This window comes from Alternaria triticimaculans (assembly GCF_023758025.1).
Source record: "Alternaria triticimaculans strain BMP 0046 chromosome Unknown scaffold_13, whole genome shotgun sequence".
NCBI classification, from domain to species: Eukaryota; Fungi; Ascomycota; class Dothideomycetes; order Pleosporales; family Pleosporaceae; genus Alternaria; species Alternaria triticimaculans.
In genome coordinates this window covers 706,235-725,899 of record NW_026055970.1, presented here as the reverse complement: position 1 = coordinate 725,899, position 19,665 = coordinate 706,235, and the positions used below count along the sequence as shown (strand labels likewise).

At 55.2% G+C, this 19,665-nt stretch overlaps 9 protein-coding genes across 9 annotated transcripts; 6 read left to right on the top strand and 3 right to left on the bottom strand.

The window, feature by feature from the left end:
• Positions 1–1,046: 1,046 nt before the first annotated feature.
• On the top strand, positions 1,047–1,896 carry J4E78_008126 (uncharacterized protein; the record flags this gene model as incomplete). Its single annotated transcript, XM_049368728.1, has 2 exons — positions 1,047–1,424; positions 1,477–1,896. The coding sequence occupies 2 exons, from the start codon at positions 1,047–1,049 to the stop codon at positions 1,894–1,896; spliced, it is 798 nt and encodes a 265-aa protein (XP_049219693.1).
• Positions 1,897–2,682: 786 nt separating this feature from the next.
• Positions 2,683–3,492, top strand: J4E78_008125 (uncharacterized protein; the record flags this gene model as incomplete). Its single annotated transcript, XM_049368727.1, has 1 exon — positions 2,683–3,492. One exon carries the CDS (start codon positions 2,683–2,685, stop codon positions 3,490–3,492), a length of 810 nt encoding a protein of 269 aa, XP_049219692.1.
• Positions 3,493–4,645: 1,153 nt separating this feature from the next.
• Positions 4,646–6,232, top strand: J4E78_008124 (uncharacterized protein; the record flags this gene model as incomplete). The annotated part of the gene is made up of 2 exons (XM_049368726.1): positions 4,646–4,654; positions 4,709–6,232. The coding sequence occupies 2 exons, from the start codon at positions 4,646–4,648 to the stop codon at positions 6,230–6,232; spliced, it is 1,533 nt and encodes a 510-aa protein (XP_049219691.1).
• A 1,677-nt stretch (positions 6,233–7,909) lies between these two features.
• J4E78_008123 (uncharacterized protein) lies at positions 7,910–9,736 on the top strand (the record flags this gene model as incomplete). Its single annotated transcript, XM_049368725.1, has 1 exon — positions 7,910–9,736. One exon carries the CDS (start codon positions 7,910–7,912, stop codon positions 9,734–9,736), a length of 1,827 nt encoding a protein of 608 aa, XP_049219690.1.
• Positions 9,737–9,897: 161 nt separating this feature from the next.
• J4E78_008122 (uncharacterized protein) lies at positions 9,898–11,012 on the bottom strand (the record flags this gene model as incomplete). The annotated part of the gene is made up of 5 exons (XM_049368724.1): positions 9,898–10,023; positions 10,091–10,168; positions 10,285–10,567; positions 10,648–10,864; positions 10,973–11,012. The coding sequence occupies 5 exons, from the start codon at positions 11,010–11,012 to the stop codon at positions 9,898–9,900; spliced, it is 744 nt and encodes a 247-aa protein (XP_049219689.1).
• Positions 11,013–11,832: 820 nt separating this feature from the next.
• J4E78_008121 (uncharacterized protein) lies at positions 11,833–15,198 on the bottom strand (the record flags this gene model as incomplete). Its single annotated transcript, XM_049368723.1, has 2 exons — positions 11,833–14,920; positions 15,005–15,198. 2 exons carry the CDS (start codon positions 15,196–15,198, stop codon positions 11,833–11,835), a joined length of 3,282 nt encoding a protein of 1,093 aa, XP_049219688.1.
• Positions 15,199–16,390: 1,192 nt separating this feature from the next.
• J4E78_008120 (uncharacterized protein) lies at positions 16,391–16,996 on the top strand (the record flags this gene model as incomplete). The annotated part of the gene is made up of 1 exon (XM_049368722.1): positions 16,391–16,996. The coding sequence occupies one exon, from the start codon at positions 16,391–16,393 to the stop codon at positions 16,994–16,996; it is 606 nt and encodes a 201-aa protein (XP_049219687.1).
• Positions 16,997–17,426: 430 nt separating this feature from the next.
• J4E78_008119 (uncharacterized protein) lies at positions 17,427–18,413 on the top strand (the record flags this gene model as incomplete). Its single annotated transcript, XM_049368721.1, has 3 exons — positions 17,427–17,503; positions 17,581–18,007; positions 18,063–18,413. 3 exons carry the CDS (start codon positions 17,427–17,429, stop codon positions 18,411–18,413), a joined length of 855 nt encoding a protein of 284 aa, XP_049219686.1.
• Positions 18,414–18,595: 182 nt separating this feature from the next.
• J4E78_008118 (uncharacterized protein) lies at positions 18,596–19,573 on the bottom strand (the record flags this gene model as incomplete). Its single annotated transcript, XM_049368720.1, has 2 exons — positions 18,596–19,348; positions 19,421–19,573. The coding sequence occupies 2 exons, from the start codon at positions 19,571–19,573 to the stop codon at positions 18,596–18,598; spliced, it is 906 nt and encodes a 301-aa protein (XP_049219685.1).
• Positions 19,574–19,665: the final 92 nt, after the last annotated feature.

Below are 19,665 nucleotides of genomic sequence, written 5' to 3'. Positions count from 1 at the left end.
CACAATTTTCGAATACGTGCTGGTAGAGGAGGACAGGGTATCGCCAAGTTTAACAAGGTCTCGGAGGGTGGAGCCTGTATTGCGGGCACACCCCCGCATCCTCTCAACACAGACTGCGCCTTCCAAGGCGAGAGTCCTCAAGCCAATGCTCGAGATCTTGAGTATAGGCTTGGTCGCAAAGCGGCTGCCTCCAATCGTGCGAGAGGCCTTCTTTGGAAAGAACCGCTTCGACTTGTCCTTCGGCCAGAAGTGGCTAAGCGGCGTCCATCCAGATCTCCAGACCCTCATACACGACGTTGAGATATGCGTCTCGACCTTCGGCACGAGCCAGTTCCCGCGGTCAAGCGTTAACTTCTCCCAACATCAATTGAAGATTAGGAGACTACGCATACTAATCTCTGCCCGCGCGTTCGAGCGGCACGTCTACGTCTACCACCCTAGACAACAAGGAGGACAGACACCTTGGGAGCAAGTTTTTCGCACTGCCCCTGAAGTTGGTGCTCTCAGCAAATTGCGTGGCGTTGGGGAAGTCACGGTCGACTTCAAATATCCTTCTAGGTTGCTGTTCACTCCGCCAGGTCCAGATTGGTTGTTGGCGCAGGCAGCCTGGCTCAAGAATACCATAGAGCAGGATTAGGGGTGTAAAGACGCCGGTGTAGATTAGAACAATGCATGAGCTGCAGTCAGGCAGTATGTCCTCTTCCTCCATGATAGCCGTATGAATGCAAGATGACGCCTCTAGACAATCAGAGAGCTTCGTCGTGATGCCCCGTGATCCAAGAATCCACAAGTGAACTCCTTTCCCCGAATTGTTACTCGGAAAAGTCTGAGAACGGCCCAGCTCGTGTCTGGAAGCTTCCGCCGAACGGTAGAGGCTCGGAAGCCGCCCCTCTCACCGTCACTTCCTCATTCCTCATCGAGCATTGCCTGGGTGACCGTTGGCTGACCACGCTAGCACGCTCAAAGTCTTGGCGCAAGCTCAAAAGGCACAACAACGCTGTCCCTCTTCCCCTCCTTAGCAACGACACTCTCACATCATCATCACAATGCGTTTTGCTCTCTCCCAGTCAGACGAGTTCCTCGCCCGCCACGATCTCGACCGCTCCATGCTCGAGAGCCTCGCCGAGAACGAGGAACGTTTCCTCGCCGACGCCCGTGAGAAAGCGAGAACCGCCCCCCGTATCAACGCGGTTGGTCTCGCCGCGCGCAAAGAGATGGTGGATCGAGAGCTGGCCGAATTCGGTCCTGCCGCGTTCCCCCCTTCTTCCTTCTTCGAGACCACCGGATCTCTACGTCCTCGCGTGCCGCCGCCCACTGGTCAACAGCCTGCTCCCCCGGCGCCTACATTGGGTGAGTGGGAGTACTATCAGGCTTGCGTGGTCAACGCGACCAATACGTACTGGTCGTATGGTGCCAAAACTGGTGTAAGTACTAACCCCTCTCGACATCACTTAGTGACTGACTAACATGTTGCAGTGCGTCAAGAACAGCGACGCCCTCAAGGATGCCAAGGAAGACGGCAAGCGCGTCTACACGAAGCAGCCGGACGGTCAGTTCCGCTGGGCGGCTTTCCAGCAGTGTAGCCCGAGCACAGTTGCGGGCTTCAAAGGACTACATCAGATGGTGCGAGCCGTCGGCGGCAACCCTGCGAACTTCGGTTCCAGGATTGAGATGGCCGAGTACGTCATCGCTCGGGAGGCACCTGTCAGTGTCGTCCAGGAGGAGGACGAGGGCGAGATCTACTCGGGTACCTTCCCGGTCCACTTGGGCCAGCCAGCGTCCCAGAAGTTCTGGGGTCTTGGACAGTTGGGCAACGGCACACTGACCATGGCGGCGACGACCCAGGGTGCGATGGAGGCGAAGTCCAAGGGTGCGATGGAGAAGCGGAGTGGATGAAGGGGTCTTGTGTGGTCTCCGGGTTGATAAGCATTTAGCGTCGGCGTTTGTGGTTGCTGGCCCTCGACAGAAGACATCTTGTCGATGCAGGAGCTGGCCGCTTGGTATCAGATAAACCAAGCAATATGAAGACATGTCCTCCCATTATCCTTCTTTAAAAACATGCCCATGAACCTTTTGTGATACAAGCCACTTCTGCTGTAGGTGTCTTTCTCGACCCTCCAGGTATCGACGTTGATGTATCATGACACCTGCCCGACGTGCGTCTAAATGCCCGCATCATATCTCATACCAATCCCTGAGAACACTGAAGTCGTCTACACCGACGGCATCATCATGAGATAGCGCTCGGGCCTTGCATTTTGGCGTGGCAGTCTTGTTCGTCCAGTGCGTGTGCGTCTCACTTGTCTCGACAACCGCACCACGATCTGCGCGCCACCCACAACACACGAAACGATCGTCTGTATCCCCCGCTCTCTTTCTCAAATCATAAGCACAGTCGTTGAGCTCTTCACAAGCAAGGCGTCGTCGGCGCTGTGTACCGCACCTGTTGGCGCTCAGGCAGATCAGCACACCCCGCACTCGACTCCTGTACACGACAACTGCACCACCGCCTTTTCAACGGCCAGTAGAGATCTGCGACGCAGTCTCCCTCCTGCAGATTGATCGCCATCTCCACGTCGAGCCCGCCGACAACCTACGATCTTCCGCCCAGACCACGACGATCACACCAGAGTCGCCTACAGCAATCTGAACGCGCTCAGCGAGACTCCCAGATCGAACGCGATGACGCCAGGTACGGACGCAGAGGTCGCTTCCGCGTTCCAGTTCTTCTCTTCGGGACTGCCCGAGGAGATATTCTTGCAGATCCTCAAGCACCACCGCGCCAACCACATCAAAGGTGTGCTTGTTTTGGACTACAACGGCTTTCCCATTCCCGAAAATCTCGCCTTCATTTCCCTGACAGCTTGCGAGGTACACTGGACTGAAGACAAAGGAAGCCAGAGCTACACAACGCCGGTGGTCCGGCCCCTTGGCTTGGAGGTGGTGCGCAAGGTCTTAGGGATTCGCCGTGTCAACAAGCTCTTTGCGCGTTGCATGCTCGAAGTCTTCTACAAGAGCCCCATGGTGTTTCAGCACGGCCAGTCAAGTGACCTTGGCATAAAGCCTATGTGGTTTCTCCCCTGCCAGATCGAACCCAAACTCATCGAGCGCGGCGCATCAATCAAGGTTGAATATCGCGACGAGTGGCGGCGCACGTATCTGGGACTCGTAGCAACGGACCATGAGGTTGGCATCGAGTGTACGACAACGGGTATAGACTTGGCTCTCAGCAGGGAGAAGCAAATGCCGACCATAAGCGATGAAGATGCTGAGCTCTTGGCGATGGACCCCAACAGGATGTTTGTCCAAACACCCAATGGCCTTCTCATTCGGGGTATACAGTTCACTGGAGGTTATGAGGCGACATCGTGGTTTCTCCCAGAAATATGGAGCGAGGTAACGATCCAAACGTTCTTCATCCTGCTCCAGCACCCAGATTGGAGCTCAACCGATATTCCTCCCGGCTCATCCTTCATCCTGTCCCTGAAATAGGGAAAGACCATGTCGGAGGAGGAGATATAGGGTACATGTGACGCGATGACCTTCAGAATACATAGACTTGGTATTTGGCAAACCTGACGGCAATACAACAGCTTGGAGGAGGCGTTGGTTACTGGACAACACATAGGCGTGTCTAATGATATGCTGCAGCTCAGTCAGAAGAAGCACTCTGTTGCCAGTCTTATTTCCAGAGCAATCGTGCGTGCGTGATGTAGAAGAAGCCAGGGGCCGGGTTGCAAGCCTCGCGCCTAGTATTCGACTGATAATCTGTGTCGCTGGCGCAGTCGCTGTACACAGGCTGCGTTGCCTTGATGATTCTGAAAACCCGTTGTCCTCGTCTGAACTTTGCAGTGACGTTCTAGCGTGGCGACCGAGTTCGACGTTTGTCTGCGTCCGTCTCTCACGACGACTTCCGCCTCCGAACTCTTGATAGCTTCACCACGCGACAGCCACCCACAACCACGTCCTCCTTTTCAGACACTGCGCCGACAGCTCTCTGCACGTAGATTGTGACCAGCACAAGTGCGACAAATTCGAGACGTCCATAAGCACCTGCGCGCCATCGGCCACCTCCGCGGCCTTGTTCGACCATCGCGATCTTAGCCACAACTAAAGACGGCGACAGCCACGACAACAGCTCTTCTCATCGGCTCGCACACCTGCGCCGGGCTCGCGAAGATACTGGTAACGATAACGGCGCCGCCTGTAACTTCTGCGGCTACCCCTTCTCGCCGACCCAGATCGAGGACGACCGCGACCCCAGGCACATTCTCTTCGGGAAACACTCCTGACGGCTCTCAAAGCGCACCCAGGAACACATCGGACACCGAGAAGGCCACCCAGGAGAGCATCTGACGCCGGGAAGACAACAGCAAACCTCCTCGTGTCCCGTCGCCAGGTTTCAAAGCCCAGGTCGTCGTGACAGCCGGCCATCTCCATCGCAAAGACAGCCACCAAGCAACTCGTACAGCATACGATCGCTTTACGGCAGCAAATCTGCTACTTTCCGGATCATCGAAGGGATTGACTGCTGGTATCCCCACGCCACAGACGCCCAGCGATCAAGCGCCCGCCGAGAAGATTGCTTACATCTGCCCACGAAGCCAAGCCCAAAGCAACGATGAGCAGCCTCCAAGACGACAGCATGCTTGCGGTTCTCGAGCATGCAACTCGACCCGTGCTGCCCCGTAAGTCGTCTCCTGTCCAGACCGATATGTCGCTAACAGATCCAGCGTCTCCCATCGACCCGAACGAGCCGGACACCGCGACCCTGCACCAGCCTGCCCGCCCTACTACAACAGAAGAGAAACGAGTCTGGAGAGAGGGGCAGAATGCGATGACCTACAACGCATGGCTAGCGAACGAGAAAGAGCTGGAGGACGCCTTTCGCATCTGGCGAGATACAGACGACGGTAAACGCGAGGTCGCAGAAGTGTACAGCCGCTTCCCAGGTTTGCGGCTCACATCCATGGGCGCCGAGGACGTCTCCTGGTTCGTTAGGGAGATGTCAACCCCAGGTACATACTTGCGTACGACGTGGGATGCCGCCCAGAGCGATCCAAACACCAGACCGGGATTTTCAGTCCCGCAGCTCAAGCTATTGGTGCTTTTGGCATCTCCGCGGCGGTCGCTTAATACGTGCAACTTTCCTGGCCAATGCCAGCAACTCTTCCTCTTTTATGGATTCATGGAGTGGCGAAACATCTTCGGTCCTGAAGCTGGTGAGCGATCTGACGAATATGATCGTCTCTTCCCCCACTACGGATATCTCGAGGGTAACCTTCTTGACTGGCCCCCACCATGCAAACCAGAAGGCAGAGGGATTCCAATGGGATATGGAATCACTCTTCCGCCCGGTGAAGAGAGTATGCTCACAACGGAGCGTTACCTGCTCAACAAGCCATTGTACTGGGATACACCGCCATACATCCCAAGTAGCCGCATATACCCAGGAACAACTGCAAAGGGCATAGCCGACATGCCGGCAGAAGTGCTCGACAAAATTTTCAAGCGAGTTGCTTTGTTCGGAGGCCCGACCATCATGGCACTGAAGAACCAGCCATCCGCACATGCTCCCAGTCGTTTCCACGCCACTTTCGCACTTCCAACACATCGTATCGATATTGATAGATGTATGGTCAGTGACTGGGACGCCCAATTTCATCCCTGCACGAAAATCCCCAAGATACTCGACCTTCGTAGAGTCTGCCGTGAATGGGGCGACATGATCCGAGACGTCTTCTTTCAGAACACATTCGTTTTTCGCTGCGAAGATCATGGACATGGTTCAATTTCCCAGAATGTTTGGACCATTTCCACATCGATGAGAGAGGATCGATACAGCCTGGCCAACTTCAAGATTCGCTTCGATCCTATCTTAAAAGATGGGGTGGCACAGCCTTTCGAAGGCTCGGATGAGATTGGCTTCAGTTACGAAGAAGAAGTAGTCCACCTCGGAGCCAGCCGCAATACAGGCAGAATGATCTTCGGTACCGACGCTCCTTGCGACCGGACCTTCGTTAAGAGATGGATCAACAACCAACTGTTCTTGGATGACGGAGGCCACCTGGCTGTGCGAGCCTTCCGACTGAAGTTCGATCCTGGTACCCATGCAAGGGAGCTTTCCAAGCAATGGCTCTCGGATATCTTCCAACACTTGCACAAGAGGGGCGTAGGCGGAAAGACCGGCAGTAACACCTTGCTGCTCGACTGGAGTGCTCGAGACCTGTGAACAGTCGGTCCGCGTGACCAAATTACAAGTTGTTCGTTCTGGATCTGCGGCGCAGGTGCCCGAGTTCTCCCATGGCGAAGGGTATGACCGCTGAAGCCGCCGGGCATGGGACCTGGCTGTGAGTTCTTTGCCCTTCTACTCCGCGGAAGTAAGAGGTGGATGATGCTCTGTCTAGTGCGGGTGGCAATTGCAGTCGGGGTAGAAAGCGCTACGTCGATCACAATGGTGGTTGAGACGAAGGTCGAACGTCGATGCGCGGTAAAGAGGAGGCAGGTGGTATCGTACAGGAACCCTTCGATGCGGCCTGAAGATTGTGTTCGGTCAGCAAGGTCGCCCGTTCATAGGGTGTGGGAGCGCATACCTAGAGAGTCGTCCGCTTCATGGCCAGCTCTATAGTACTGAAGCAATCGAAGAGAACACCCTTGAGCGTGGTTGAAGAGGCAGACGGAGAGGCGATTTGCAAGAGCAGGGTGTTTGGTCCGAGCATCGGAGAATTGGATCGCTCCGCTGGGACATCACGGCAACGCCCAGACTCCCATTATAGTGCAGCGCGTACTGCATGGCCACAGGAGCAATTCAAGGAGAGCTTCCTGAGACTGCGGCCCAGTGGTGTGTTGAGAATGCGGAGGAAGTCGAGCGGAGGATAGTCGGCAATGAGATCAAGTGCGGCTTGTTCTCGAAGTCAGGCCCGCGAACAACGCGTCAACGATTCGAGTACCTGGAAAGCATTAAGTGGCGCGACAGCAAGCTCACTACAAGAGTACTCGAGATCCTGCTCTCGTCAGTGACTGGCGAAGCCTTCTCCGCTCGAGCGTACAGAAGGCGACCAGCCTATCCTGTCACTCGAGGTATGCAGACAGAGCGGACATAGATGCGGTCCTCCAGCTCTAGATGGCCTGGCTAAGTCTGCTCAGTCAGTAGAGAAGGATGCGGAAGGTTGAGTTGAGTTGAACAAGAACGAGTTGCTGTGGGTCGTGACACTGTGAACTTCAGATCGAGCCATGGGCAAAGCTTCAGCCCTTTCCGCACTAACGATCGACCGCCACCGTAACGACCGATTACAATTCAACCACCACATGCAAACCACCTCGCCCTACATTCCAATGGCATCGACAACAAGCTCAAACGACAGAAATGAGGGAATTCCTAGCCGCTCGCGTGGGCTCGTCCGCAACGTTCTCCGTTTCTTCTCCTGCAAGTCGTCGTACAGGTTGCCAACGCACCCGTATATGCAGAACGGAGCTGGAAGAGGACAGCCTAGTCGTTTAGGACCACACCAACAGGCCGACTACTGCAGCCTCCCCCGGGGACTACGTCGTCACCCCGCGCGCGCGTCTGAGCATCAGCGCAATGCTCTGAAGCATACGAGCGTCGTATAGATACTAGCCATTGTGTGCGCCAGTGGAGCCTGGAGTCCGTGGCGTGTCTTCTCGACGCCAGATACTAGAAGAGGATGACGCGGAGACCGTCAGGAGGTATCGAGAGCAAACATGGCGACAAACGAAACTAGTAGATGCAGACGACGGCAGAAGCATACGACACGAGAAAAACGCGTAGGAAGCACAGGAAAAAGTTCAAAAGGGGATGTTGGGCGCGACATGTCGGAGGGTTCGCCATCCGACGCGAGATGAGATGAAGTTGGGAGGTTGGAGGCCATCTACCCCACCATAGCTCCCCATGACGCTAGACGCACCCCTGCCTCCGATGCAGGCCGACCGAGCCTCCGATGACTCGCCCAAAAAATACAAAGACACGCTCAACAAGCTGCACTTCTGGCATAACACCACCATGACGACGGTCCCCGACTACTCACGACCGACGACGCCCGACAACGGCCCCAATGGCCTTGTCTCGCCCCGCACACCCAAGAACGGCCTCGCCCTGACCGAGTACAGCGCGAACCCGAGTCCGCCCTCGGAATCCACGTCTTCGCGAACCAACGATGTCATACCCGACGCCTTCCTGCTCCCCAACGGCTACCCCGACTATCTCCGCCTCATCCTCACCTCGCGCGTCTACGAGGTCGTGCAGGAAACGCCCCTCACCCACGCAACCAATCTCAGCAACAGGCTAGAATGCAATGTTCTGCTCAAGCGCGAGGATCTCCAGCCCGTGTTCAGCTTCAAGCTGCGCGGCGCATACAACAAGATGGCACATTTGGATCCCAAGGACAGGTGGCGGGGTGTTGTCGCATGCAGCGCCGGAAACCATGCGCAAGGTGTGGCGTACTCTGCGCGCAAGCTCAAGATTCCCGCAACTATCGTCATGCCCTCAGGAACGCCCGACATCAAGCACAAGAACGTCTCACGGCTAGGCGGCTCAGTCATCCTACATGGAGCTGACTTCGACGCTGCAAAGGCAGAGGCTGCGCGATTGGAGAAGCTGCATGGGCTTGTGTCTATCCCGCCATTCGACGACCCGTATGTCATTGCAGGTCAGGGTACGGTTGGCATGGAGTTGCTGCGACAGACAAACTTGCAAGACCTCAAGGCCGTCTTCTGCTGTGTGGGTGGCGGTGGTCTCATTGCAGGCACAGGCGTATATATCAAGCGAATAGCACCACACGTCAAGATCATAGGAGTGGAGCAGTACGACGCAAACGCTATGGTTGAATCGCTCAAAGCCGGAAAGCGCGTCTTCTTGAAGGACGTCGGACTCTTCGCTGACGGAGCTGCGGTCAAGACAGTGGGAGAGGAGACATTCAGGATATGTCAAGAGGTCGTCGACGAGGTGGTCCAGGTCACAACCGACGAGACATGTGCAGCCATCAAGGATATGTTCGAAGATACACGCTCCATTGTAGAGCCTGCAGGCGCGCTTGCCCTTGCGGGTCTGAAGAAGTGGGTGAGCCGCAACCCGTCACCAGATCGCAACCGTGGTCTGGTCGCCATTGCCAGCGGCGCAAACATGAACTTCGACCGTCTCCGCTTCGTCGCCGAGCGCGCTGCCATCGGTGAGAACAAAGAAGCCATCCTCTCCGTCACCATCCCCGAACAACCTGGTTCATTTGCCAAGCTCGTTTCCATCATCCACCCCATGGCAGTCACAGAATTCAGCTACCGCTACTGTGGCCCTGAGTCAGCTCAGATCCTCGTTGGTGTTGAACTCAAGGCGGCGACAAGGGCCCGCGATCTACCCGACCTCATCGAACGTCTCGCCGCTGAAGGCATGACTGCCGAGGACCTCTCTCAGGACGAGCTCGTAAAGTCACATATCCGCTACCTAGTCGGAGGGCGCAGCAACGCCGCCGATGAGCATATGTACATGTTCGAATTCCCCGAGCGAGGTGGCGCCCTGTACAAGTTCCTGAACACACTGCAACCGGGGATGAACATCAGTCTTTTCCACTACAGGAACTACGGCGGCGACGTTGCGAAGATCTTGGCTGGAATACAATGCAAAGAGGAGGACAGTAGCAAGTTGGCGAGCTTCTTGAAGGATATTGGATACCCGTATAAGGAGGTCACGGATAGCTCAAGCTACAAGATGTTCTTGAGGCAATGAGATGGGCAGGCTGGATGTAGGCAAAAGGCGACGTGTGTAAGGATAAGTGGTGGAACGAAGATATGAAGGAACAAATGCAGATACCCCTTTCACTTTGTCACACTACTCGCTATCTCCCAAACTACGTGCAAATTGCCCGTCCCGAGACCACGTTCACCCGTCTACCAAGGCCAACCCCCCTCAGCCTTCAAGAACCCCCCACACTCCTCATCCCTCGCCCCCTCCAAAATAGCAACCATGGGCTTCGCGCCCTCACTAGTAGGCTTGGCCCCATGCTCCGGTTTGTTCTATCACAGTTGTTAGCAAACGTCAGCCCAAATCAGCGAGGGATGCCACGAAACGGCCAAAACGTACCCTAGGCCCCAAATTACTCTCCGTGAACCCCGGACAGAAGCAAAACACCTTCCACCCCTTAGGTCCATACTCATAGTCCTGACACGCAGTAAGCATGTTCAGCGCCGCTTTGGAACTGCGGTATGGCAACTATCTCTCATATCAGCAAAAATCCCACCCGTGCACCAAACCAACCCCACCCACACCAATCTTACCAAAACAGCCGATTGAAAGAGCGGGGGCCATACGTTCTTCATAACCTGATGCGGATTCGTCCTATCGCTCCTCAACCCAATACTCCCGGCTCCACTCGACACATTCAGAATCCGCGGCGTCTTGCCCATCTCCGCGCTCTTCGCGAGGAGGGGAGCGAAGGTCTCTACGATGACGGCTGGGCCCGTGGCGTTGGTTAGGAAGGCGGATGTCATGCGCGTGGCGAGAGAGGCGGAGGCGGGGGCTTCGCCGGTTATGGCGGCGTTGTTTACGAGGGCGTCGATGCTGGTGGGGATGTCGTTAGTATGATTTGAAGCACTGGAGTTGGAGATGGAGATGATAAGGGAATAGGGGAGTGAACTTACCGACCATATTTCTCCTCGACCACATCCTTCGCTTTCTGAATACTCGTCTCGTCGCTGACATCAATCTGCACCAACTCCACTTTCCCAGGCAATCCTTTTCCCTGGAGCTGTTTCACAGCGGCTTCGCCTTTCTCAGCGGAGCGGCTGCCGAGGAGGACGAGGTATTTGGCGTTTTCGAGGAGTTGGGTGGCGAGGGAGAAGCCGATGCCGCCGTTGGCTGGGATAGCGTGTTAGTCAGGGTTGAAAGGGGATCTTTGGAGTGATGGAAAGAGGGGGAAAGGTGGGAAGAAGGTATGGAGTAGGGAGTAGAGGGGTGTTTGCGTACCGCCGGTGATGAGAACGATGGTCTGGTCGGTGGAAGACATGTTAATGTTTCTTCGTTTAGTTGCGGACTGTTTGATGTAGATTTGATGATTCTTCGTGTTGATGTGAGCTTGATAATGTCTTGTTGGCGGCTGTAGTCTTCTCTTTATATGTCTCATCCTCTGCCTCCGCCTTCTATCTCCACACCCAACCCTAAACTCTACGACTACGGATAGCTTCTTTCATGGGCTCATGATCCAGCTCCACCGCCACACGCTACCTACAGCTAAACAACCGAAAGTGCAATAAATCACTTGCACATTCTGCTGTAGTGCGCGGCTGGAGTACCGTAAGCATGCATTCCCCTTGACGGGACAGTAACAACACGTCTACGTAGTGCAAAAGCCACGCAAATCAAACCCGCATGCATCCAATGAGCACCTCTGATGCTCTAACGAAAGCTTGATATTTTCCCCGACCATCCGCTGCCGACCATCCAGCACGATGGAGTTAGTCGGCGGACGGGGATAACGGAGTTAAAGACACGATCATGGAGTAACAACGGCCATATACGACCCAAGGTTAGACTGCAAGCACATCACTTCATATCCGTTGCGTAAAATAGAGCGTAGTTGCTAATCCTAATCCATCTATTGGCTATCTAAGTTGTGTATTGATGTTGCAAGCCGAGGGCCGCTGTCGGCTGCGTGGTATCCTAATGATGCGAATTCCTCCTGACCCAAAAAGAAGAAACGCCGGCGCCTATTGCTGCGCCTTACCCAAGATGACAACGCCCGATCTGATGCAAATGTTGTAGCGAATGTAGGGGTGGTGTGTGGAAGGACATGTTGAATGGAAGAGAGGTAGAGCGAATGCACACGCTCACACCCTATCCTCTGCGAAATCCAACACCTCGCAATCGTCCTCGAAGAAACCCTCCTCGTCGCCGTCGATACCCTCCTTCTTCACGCGCCGACGTCGTGTGGTGACGACAACCTGCTCTACCTCCTCTTCGCCGTCTCGAAGAACAAGCTTGTTCTCGATCCTGGCGGCAACGCCCGTGATGTCATCCTCTCCAGAGTCATACGCCTGAGTGATTGGCGTGGAGATACGTGTTCCCTCTACGGTCTCACCAAAGAGCCATGGCGAGCTATCTTCGTGATGGAGATCGGAGATAAGTGCCGGTAACGAGGGCTGGTATTCGCTGCTACTCTCTTGAACCTCGGGTGCTTGTCTGGAGTAGACAAAACGCGTGACACGTTTGTCGGTGTAGAAGGGCTGGTAAGGAGGGTTCGTCTCAATCTCGGAGAAGCTGAGTGGTGCGAGAGATGGCACGGTAGGCTTGCGAGAAGGCAAAGCGCGAGGAAGCCAGTCACCGTAGCAGTCAAGTGTTGGCTCAGGATCACCAGGTTGCGGGAACAGTTGCTCCGTGACGGAGGGTGGTAGTGCGGTATCCGAGATGGGAGCAAGTCCGAACTCCACTGTCTTCTTCTTGGTTATGGATGCAGTATGCGATGATTTCCCCTTGCCTGTCGCAGCTCTCATCTGCACCCTCCAGATCTGAAGTACTCCGCCGGATGCTAATGCGATGGAGCCACGGCCTCTACCGGAAAGCCAACGTACGCTATAAGGCTTGATACCGCTAGGCGATGACGGAAGTGTCATCTTGTTGTCGCCAGCATGCCGGATGTTGTTGATTGACTTGCCCACATTGGCAGCGACGGCTTTGCCAGATTTTGCGCCAGCGGCAGGGGTTACACCCAAGCCACTGAGACTGAATCGAGTTCCGCCGACGCTGTTCTTAGCGCGAACAGCATCAAACCAAGGCCTAGCGCTATTGACAGCTTGCATTGCTGAGTTCATCACACCAGCGGGACCTGTGGGGGACGCGACATCCTTTGGTGGGGCTGGTGCAGCTGGACGAATGCGCCGAGCTGGTGGCCATTGGAAGGCCGACGCAGGCATCGGGAACATGTGCACTGTTCCCTTGTCCGTGATGACAGCCAGTTTGTCGACTCGAGGGGCAGACCAAACAACATCGATGACGTTCGCAACAGTCATTCTGGTGAAGCGAGCGACTTGTCGTACGTAAGGTCCTGTTGGCTGTTCCCTTAACGTCTTACGTGCTCTTCGGAAGTTCATGCGCTTCAGGTCCCAAACATCTTGATAGTCGCCCTTCTTGCTCACAGTCATGAGCATAAGACCGCTGGGGGCGAATGACATGAAGCTGCAACCGAGAGCCGCGGGTATAGTGGCGACCGGATGAAGTGCGTTCTTATTCCTCGTTTCCTCTGCGTCTGCCAGTCTCTGCAGATCATAGACGGAGATCACAGATGCCTCTTGTCTTGGCTGAGTCTGGTTGTGGCCATGGGTCGGTGGAAAGTAATGCTGCATGGGATCTTGACCATATGGCACGTTAGCTCCTTGCTGGCCCTTGTTCATGTAGCTCTTGAAAGCCTGCATTCCCTTCTCAGTGGCCCAACGTGCACCCTTGATTGCAACTTGTGTTCCCTCCCTGGTAAGTCTATCGATCAAGCCTGATTCGTTGGGCACATCGACAGCGCAGTTGGGAGACGGCTGAGGCGGTACGCTGTGGTGCCCAAGGCCCGGAGCGCGCTCGTAGTAAGGTGAAGTCAGGGCTATACCGTTGACAGGGTAGAGCGCGCTTGACGCTGGTGGGGTGACGGCGAGCCAACGATCGGAGAGCGAAAACACAGGCAAGCCATACTTCTCAGGAGGAATCTCGTCATGGCTGCCGTCAACGGCACTGGAACCGCCTGAATGTATGGCCCGTTCCCGATTCTGAACGGATGTCCACAGTTTACCGATGCAGCGGAATCGCTCTGCATACTCAGAGTGACCTTCGTGGTAAGGCGCGAATACGAAGACTTCTCCACTTGCACCAGACGCCACAACAACAAACTTCCCCCTCGCATCAATGACGAAGTCGCCTGCTGGAGGTGGAGGCTGAAACATGGGGCTATCGATTGGGCTCGTGAGAGGTATCAGGGGAGTGCGATACAGGACAGCCATTCTCCGCCTCTCCTTCAGTGAGTAAACTTCGACCGTAGTTTGGTAACCACTGATTTGCCCCTCTTGATTTCCATGTCGTGAGGACGGCCTACTAGGTGACTCAGACGCCGAATCGTCAGCCACAGAGGATGCACCGCTTCCACTAGAGCTTCTGCTGTCTTTCACGACCGGACCGTGGAGGATAAGCGCGATCAGTGGACGGGAAGCAGCTAAGGGATCGTGCCGCGAGATCCAAGGCAAGATCTTGGCGCCTATTACAGCGCCCCGAAGTCCTTCTAGTCGACCTACAATGTCCATCTTGCTCTTTTCAACCCGGAAGACATCGAGCCCACCTTGCGACCCAACAAGCAGCACGTTCTCTGTAGTTCGAGCTGCCTCGTCTCCTGCCATGGACAGAGTATCGAAGCCACAGAAGTAGCCTCCTTCCCCTGGCTGGATGCCATCGGACTGGCCGTTGTTGAGGCCGAAGTCGATGTTTGGCAAGCCATAGTAGTGTGCTTGAGGTTGATGCGGCAGAGGCGGGTTCGGCATGAACTGCTGTGAGGGCGGGCGAACGCCTTGTTGAGAGTACACAGATGCTCTACGGTCTCTTCCAGGCGAGTTCTGTACGCGTCCACCAAAGTTGGTGTATTGGTTGGGGTGGCTCAGGGGTCGTGCACCTGGAGGTGAGTTTGACATGGCCTGTGGTGCGTACAGCCCGTCTCGTGCACCAGGCGAGTTATGAAAGGTAGGCGGAGAGCTGGCTATAGCGATGCCCCCATTACCCGGGGAGCCGGAGTTTGGAAAGAAGGGAACTGACTTGGCCCACTCGTTGGTGTATTGTGCGGCCGTGTTTCGAGTGGCACCGATCGCCGATAGTAATGGAGACGTAGTGGCATGGTAGTTTGTGGGTGGAGACGTGGATGACAGACGTTTGGCTGACGAAGGTGACTTGGTTCTGTGACAGTCAGTCGCGTTTGAATACGAACAAGAGTCACCATCGCCCCTTCCATGTAGGGAAGGGTGGTGCTGCTTCACGTACATCTCTCTCGGGTATATGCGCGTAACCTTGCCGGCCGCTTTATTTCTTCTTCCCAACTCATTTCTCGACGTGTTGCGGCCGCGTGCTTGTGGTGTGTCCTGTACCTTGGTGCCCTTGCGCTGCTGCTTGTGCAAGTAGGTGAGGTTGGAGACGGGCGTCGTATGCTCGGCGGCGTTGTCGGGCGATGAGCTCATATAACCTGCGGAGGAGCGTGTGGAAGGGTCTGTTGGAGCGCTAGCTCAGTCGTGAGGAAGTGGTAGGTGTCGTGGGCGCGAGAGAGGTTGTGGGGGTAGCGACGGATGAGGACGGCGGCGGGTGACTTGGGATGAATGCTAAACGGGCGTTGCGTCATGCGCCTCCGTGACCAGGACTCGTGGAGGTGGCGGGCGCGTGCTTGCACAGCAAGACACTTATACACAACAACACTGGTGCCTTGTTCCTGACTCGGCGCGTTATCGGGGCCTATCTCTGCTTGTCACTCGGTATCGTCGGGAGGGTCGTTGTGGCTGTTGTTTGAGCCGCGGGGCTGGAGCTTCACGCGGCACGCTAGATATGGGGCCCCTCAGCGCGTTATGCAGAGAAGTCTGGATGGGCGCGCAGAGGTGAGTCAAGTTGGAGCTCTATCTAAGCTCCCAAGTGTTGAGATATGTATGCAGGGCGTCGTAAGTGCAGTTAGTTGTGTCGCTGGCCAGGTCGCGGTGCTGAGGGGCAGCTCATAGCTTATGCAGGTGCATGTCGCGCCCTCAGCCTTCCATTCGCCCACCACATCACGGCCGCCGGCACCGCCCTTTGCGCTGCTATCTAGCCCCTCTTTGGCCGACTCTAGTCATTCGCAGATTGCGCGCTGCTAGTGATGTCAAGTGACTGCAGCGAGCACGGTAGATGCCTGAGCAGGTTGTTGGGCAGCCACATGCGGCGTTCCGCGATGCATTCCGAGAGACTGGAGTGACGTCCTCCGCATGCATATCATGGCCCACATGCCGCGACACGTCCCGCGCCTTGCACGTGCTTCCAAGGTTACATCTCCAACCTCATTGCTGCTGCAATGATAGCCAGTATCCAGCGGTGAGCTTAGTCTCCGCGATGTACAAGGCCCGGGCCTCCAGTACATAGGCAGCGTCCGTTGGACTCCGTCGGATTCTGTCCCATCCACAATGACAGGCATTAAACTTATTGGTTTCCATGCCCAGTAATCCGCCCAGGGGAGATTTGACCCGACGCTTATGAAGATTACCATTTTTGGAGCCGGCGACATTTATCCCAGGAGACACTCGCATCGTCTCCTAAGCGATGTGGCTAATGCAGCAATAAACCTCGGGTAGGCTCCGGTACAAAAGTATGCATTTCCCAGGCTGGAACCCAGTCCATCCCATCCATCCATCCATCATGTTCACGTCCAAGTTCCTCAGCCTCGTCTCCTTGACGCTCCTCCCTGCGGCTCTTGCCCAGTCCGAATACACAAATCTTCCAGCCGTAGCACCCGGCGTCTTCAATGCGACCGCACGCATAGAAATCAAATCCACCGTCTTCGCCGCCTGGGACGTACTCACCGACTTCCCCAACTACGCAGCCTGGAACCCGTTTGTGCGTTATGCCCTCACTACTTCAGCCAAGGGCAACATCACCCTGCCTGATCAGCGACCGGTCGAGGGCAACTTCCTCTTCTTCCGAGTGCAGATTCCTCCGCTTCCGCTGCCGGTGAACAAGGACACGCCCGACAATCTCCTGAACACGCAGTTGTCCGCTGAGCGCATAACTCATGTGCAGCCGGAGTTGGGAAGATTGGCATGGGATTACTTGGGGGAACTCGCTGTTGCCTCGACGCGCTGGCAGGCGCTCAGCGACATAGGTAATGGCACAGTGTTGTATGAGTCGATAGAAGTGTTTAATGGGTTGTTTGCTGAAGTCTTGAAGGATACGCTTGGAGAGAGTCTGCAGGAATCTTTTGAGGCACAGGCAGAGGGACTGAAGTTATACCTTGAGGGTTGCTAAGGCTGTAAAGTAGGAAACTACATCACCTCGTCTCTAACAATGCCGAACTCTTTGTAATACAGCATGTATGCAATTCTGATGATACGGCTGAATTGAGAGCCGGCACGATGCACAGTCGGCATGGTTGAGATGAACCCGGCGGCGAATGAGCACTTCGGCGTTGCAAGCAGGCATTCCGACATCCCTGTCATCCCGCGGGCATGCGCGCATCTCCACTGTCGCAATCGCACATGTACAGTACACGCCGCAGCATCAGGCGCTCACCATGAGTACTTGTCTCAGCAACATGTCTCTGCTTTCTGGCTGTCTATGATAGCTCACGTTCTTTTGTCTTCCACTTGCTCCAGCTACGCTTCGTCCATCGTTCCACAGTGAGCGCGCAAGCCAGACAGTACTTATCGCACATGTGCAGCCCTCGCCTTCCAGCACCATGACGATGACCCCCGAGCTCGAAGCCTTTGCGCGAGCCATATCGCGCGTTCTGGGCTGGGCCTACTTCCTGTCGTGGTCAGTACCACCCACCTACCATCCACCCACCTACCATCCCTCCTCCTGTCAGCCCCAGCTAACCAACCCCACAACAGGTCCCTATCCTTCTACCCCCAACCCATATCGAACTACCTGCGCAAATCCACGCTCGGCCTCGCCATCGACTTCCCCACCCTCAACGTCCTAGGCTTCACCTGCTACACCATCTCCACGGCCTGCTTCCTCTACTCGCCGACGATAAAAGCGCAATATGCGGCACGTCATCCTGACGCGCCGGAGACGACGGTGCGGTTCAACGATTTCTTGTTCGCGGCACATGGCGCGGTCATGTGCGTGATTATATATAGTCAGTTTTTCGAGAGGATTTGGGGCTTTGAGATTGGTAAGAGGCAGAAGGTTAGTCGGGTTATACTGGGGGTTTGGTGGGGGTGTGTGCTTGCTATTGGGGTTGTGGTGGTGTTGGTTAAGATGAATGAGGCTGGGCGGGGATATGATGCTGAAGGGTGGGCGTGGATCGATGTTGTGAGTTCCTGCTTTACGACTTTCAAACGTCCTGGATGGTACTAATGCGAAACAGATCTACACGCTCGGATACGTCAAACTCCTCACCGTCTTCCTCAAGTATATACCCCAGGCCTGGGTCAATTACAAGCGCAAGTCGACACTAGGGTGGAGTATATACCCTATGCTCTTGGACTTTGCGGGTGGCTGGCTTTCGCTCGCACAATTGTGCATTGATTCTGCGCTGGAGAATGATTGGAGTGGTGTTACTGGTAATCCAGTCAAGTTTGGACTGGGCAACATCACTATTGTGTTTGATATTATCTTCATGCTGCAGCATTATGTGCTGTATCGGCATCCGGGGAAGCATATCGACGATGAGGATGAAGAAGAGCGGGAAGGGCTTGTACAGGGTCGGAGAGACTAGTAGATGTATATATAGGGCTTTTTTTTTTTCGATATACATACCACTACATGTCAAGTGTTCTGTCTTCAATGCCTTCCATTGCTGCTATTATATACGCATGAGTGTCAGAAGTGACATCAACGCGCCAATTTTTCACATCTCGACCGCCTCAATGCGACTTTGACTGCAACTACAACCACCTCTCACGCACTCTTCCCCGTAAGCTTCTCACATGCCTCCCTATACTTCGCTGCCGTCTTCTCAACGATATCCTGCGGCACCTCAACACCCTCCTTGCCCTTCAACCCCTCACCCGTCAGCCAATCCCTCAAAAACTGCTTGTCATAACTCGGCTGCGCCTTGCCCAGGTTCTTCTCCCACGACTCCTTGGGCCAGAAGCGCGAGCTGTCCGGCGTCAACACTTCATCAACAAGCACCACCTCGCCCATCTCATCAACGCCAAACTCAAACTTCGTGTCCGCGAGAACAATACCAACCTCCTCTGCGCGGTCTGCAGCAGCGCTGTAGATAGCAAGTGAAAGTTCCTCAACACGCTGCGCAATCTTCGCATCACCAATCATGTCTCGCGCTTTCTCAGGGCTGATGTTCTCGTCCTTGCCGCCTACTTCCGCCTTGGTGCTCGGTGTCCAGAGTGGTTCCGGTAGCTTCTGGCCTTCGACGAGTCCGGTGGGGAGTTTGATGCCGTTGACGGTGCCCGATTTGGTGTATTCGGACCATCCTGATCCGGTGATGTAGCCGCGGACTATGGACTCGATGGGGAGGATGCGCAGACGACGGACTTGCATGCTGCGGTCCTTGAGTGAGATTTGGTCCTGGATAGCGGGTGGGAGATCTGAAGAGAGGAAATGGGTTTTTAGGCCGGGGACTTTGGTGGGTAGGTAGTTGAACCAGTATATTGACATGGCGGTTAGGAGGGCGCCTTTTCCGGGGATGCCCTGGGGGTTTGTTAGTCTGAGGCTCTTGGTTCCATTTCAAGTGTCATTGAAGTTTGGTAGAGTTGAACTTACATTCTCCATAATCACGTCATACGCTGATATACGGTCGCTCGCAACGAATAGTAGTGTGTCATCGTCAATGGCGTAGAGATCGCGCACTTTTCCAGAGGCAATCTTGGGCAGTTTGCCTTGGATGTCGATGGTGGTGACCGCTTGAGCCGACATTTTTTCCCGTGAGTTGATTTCTTGGTGTTGAGTTCGGGGAGTGACTGTGTTTGGTGGGGATTTATGCACGATCCCGCGTCGAGTATTTTGTG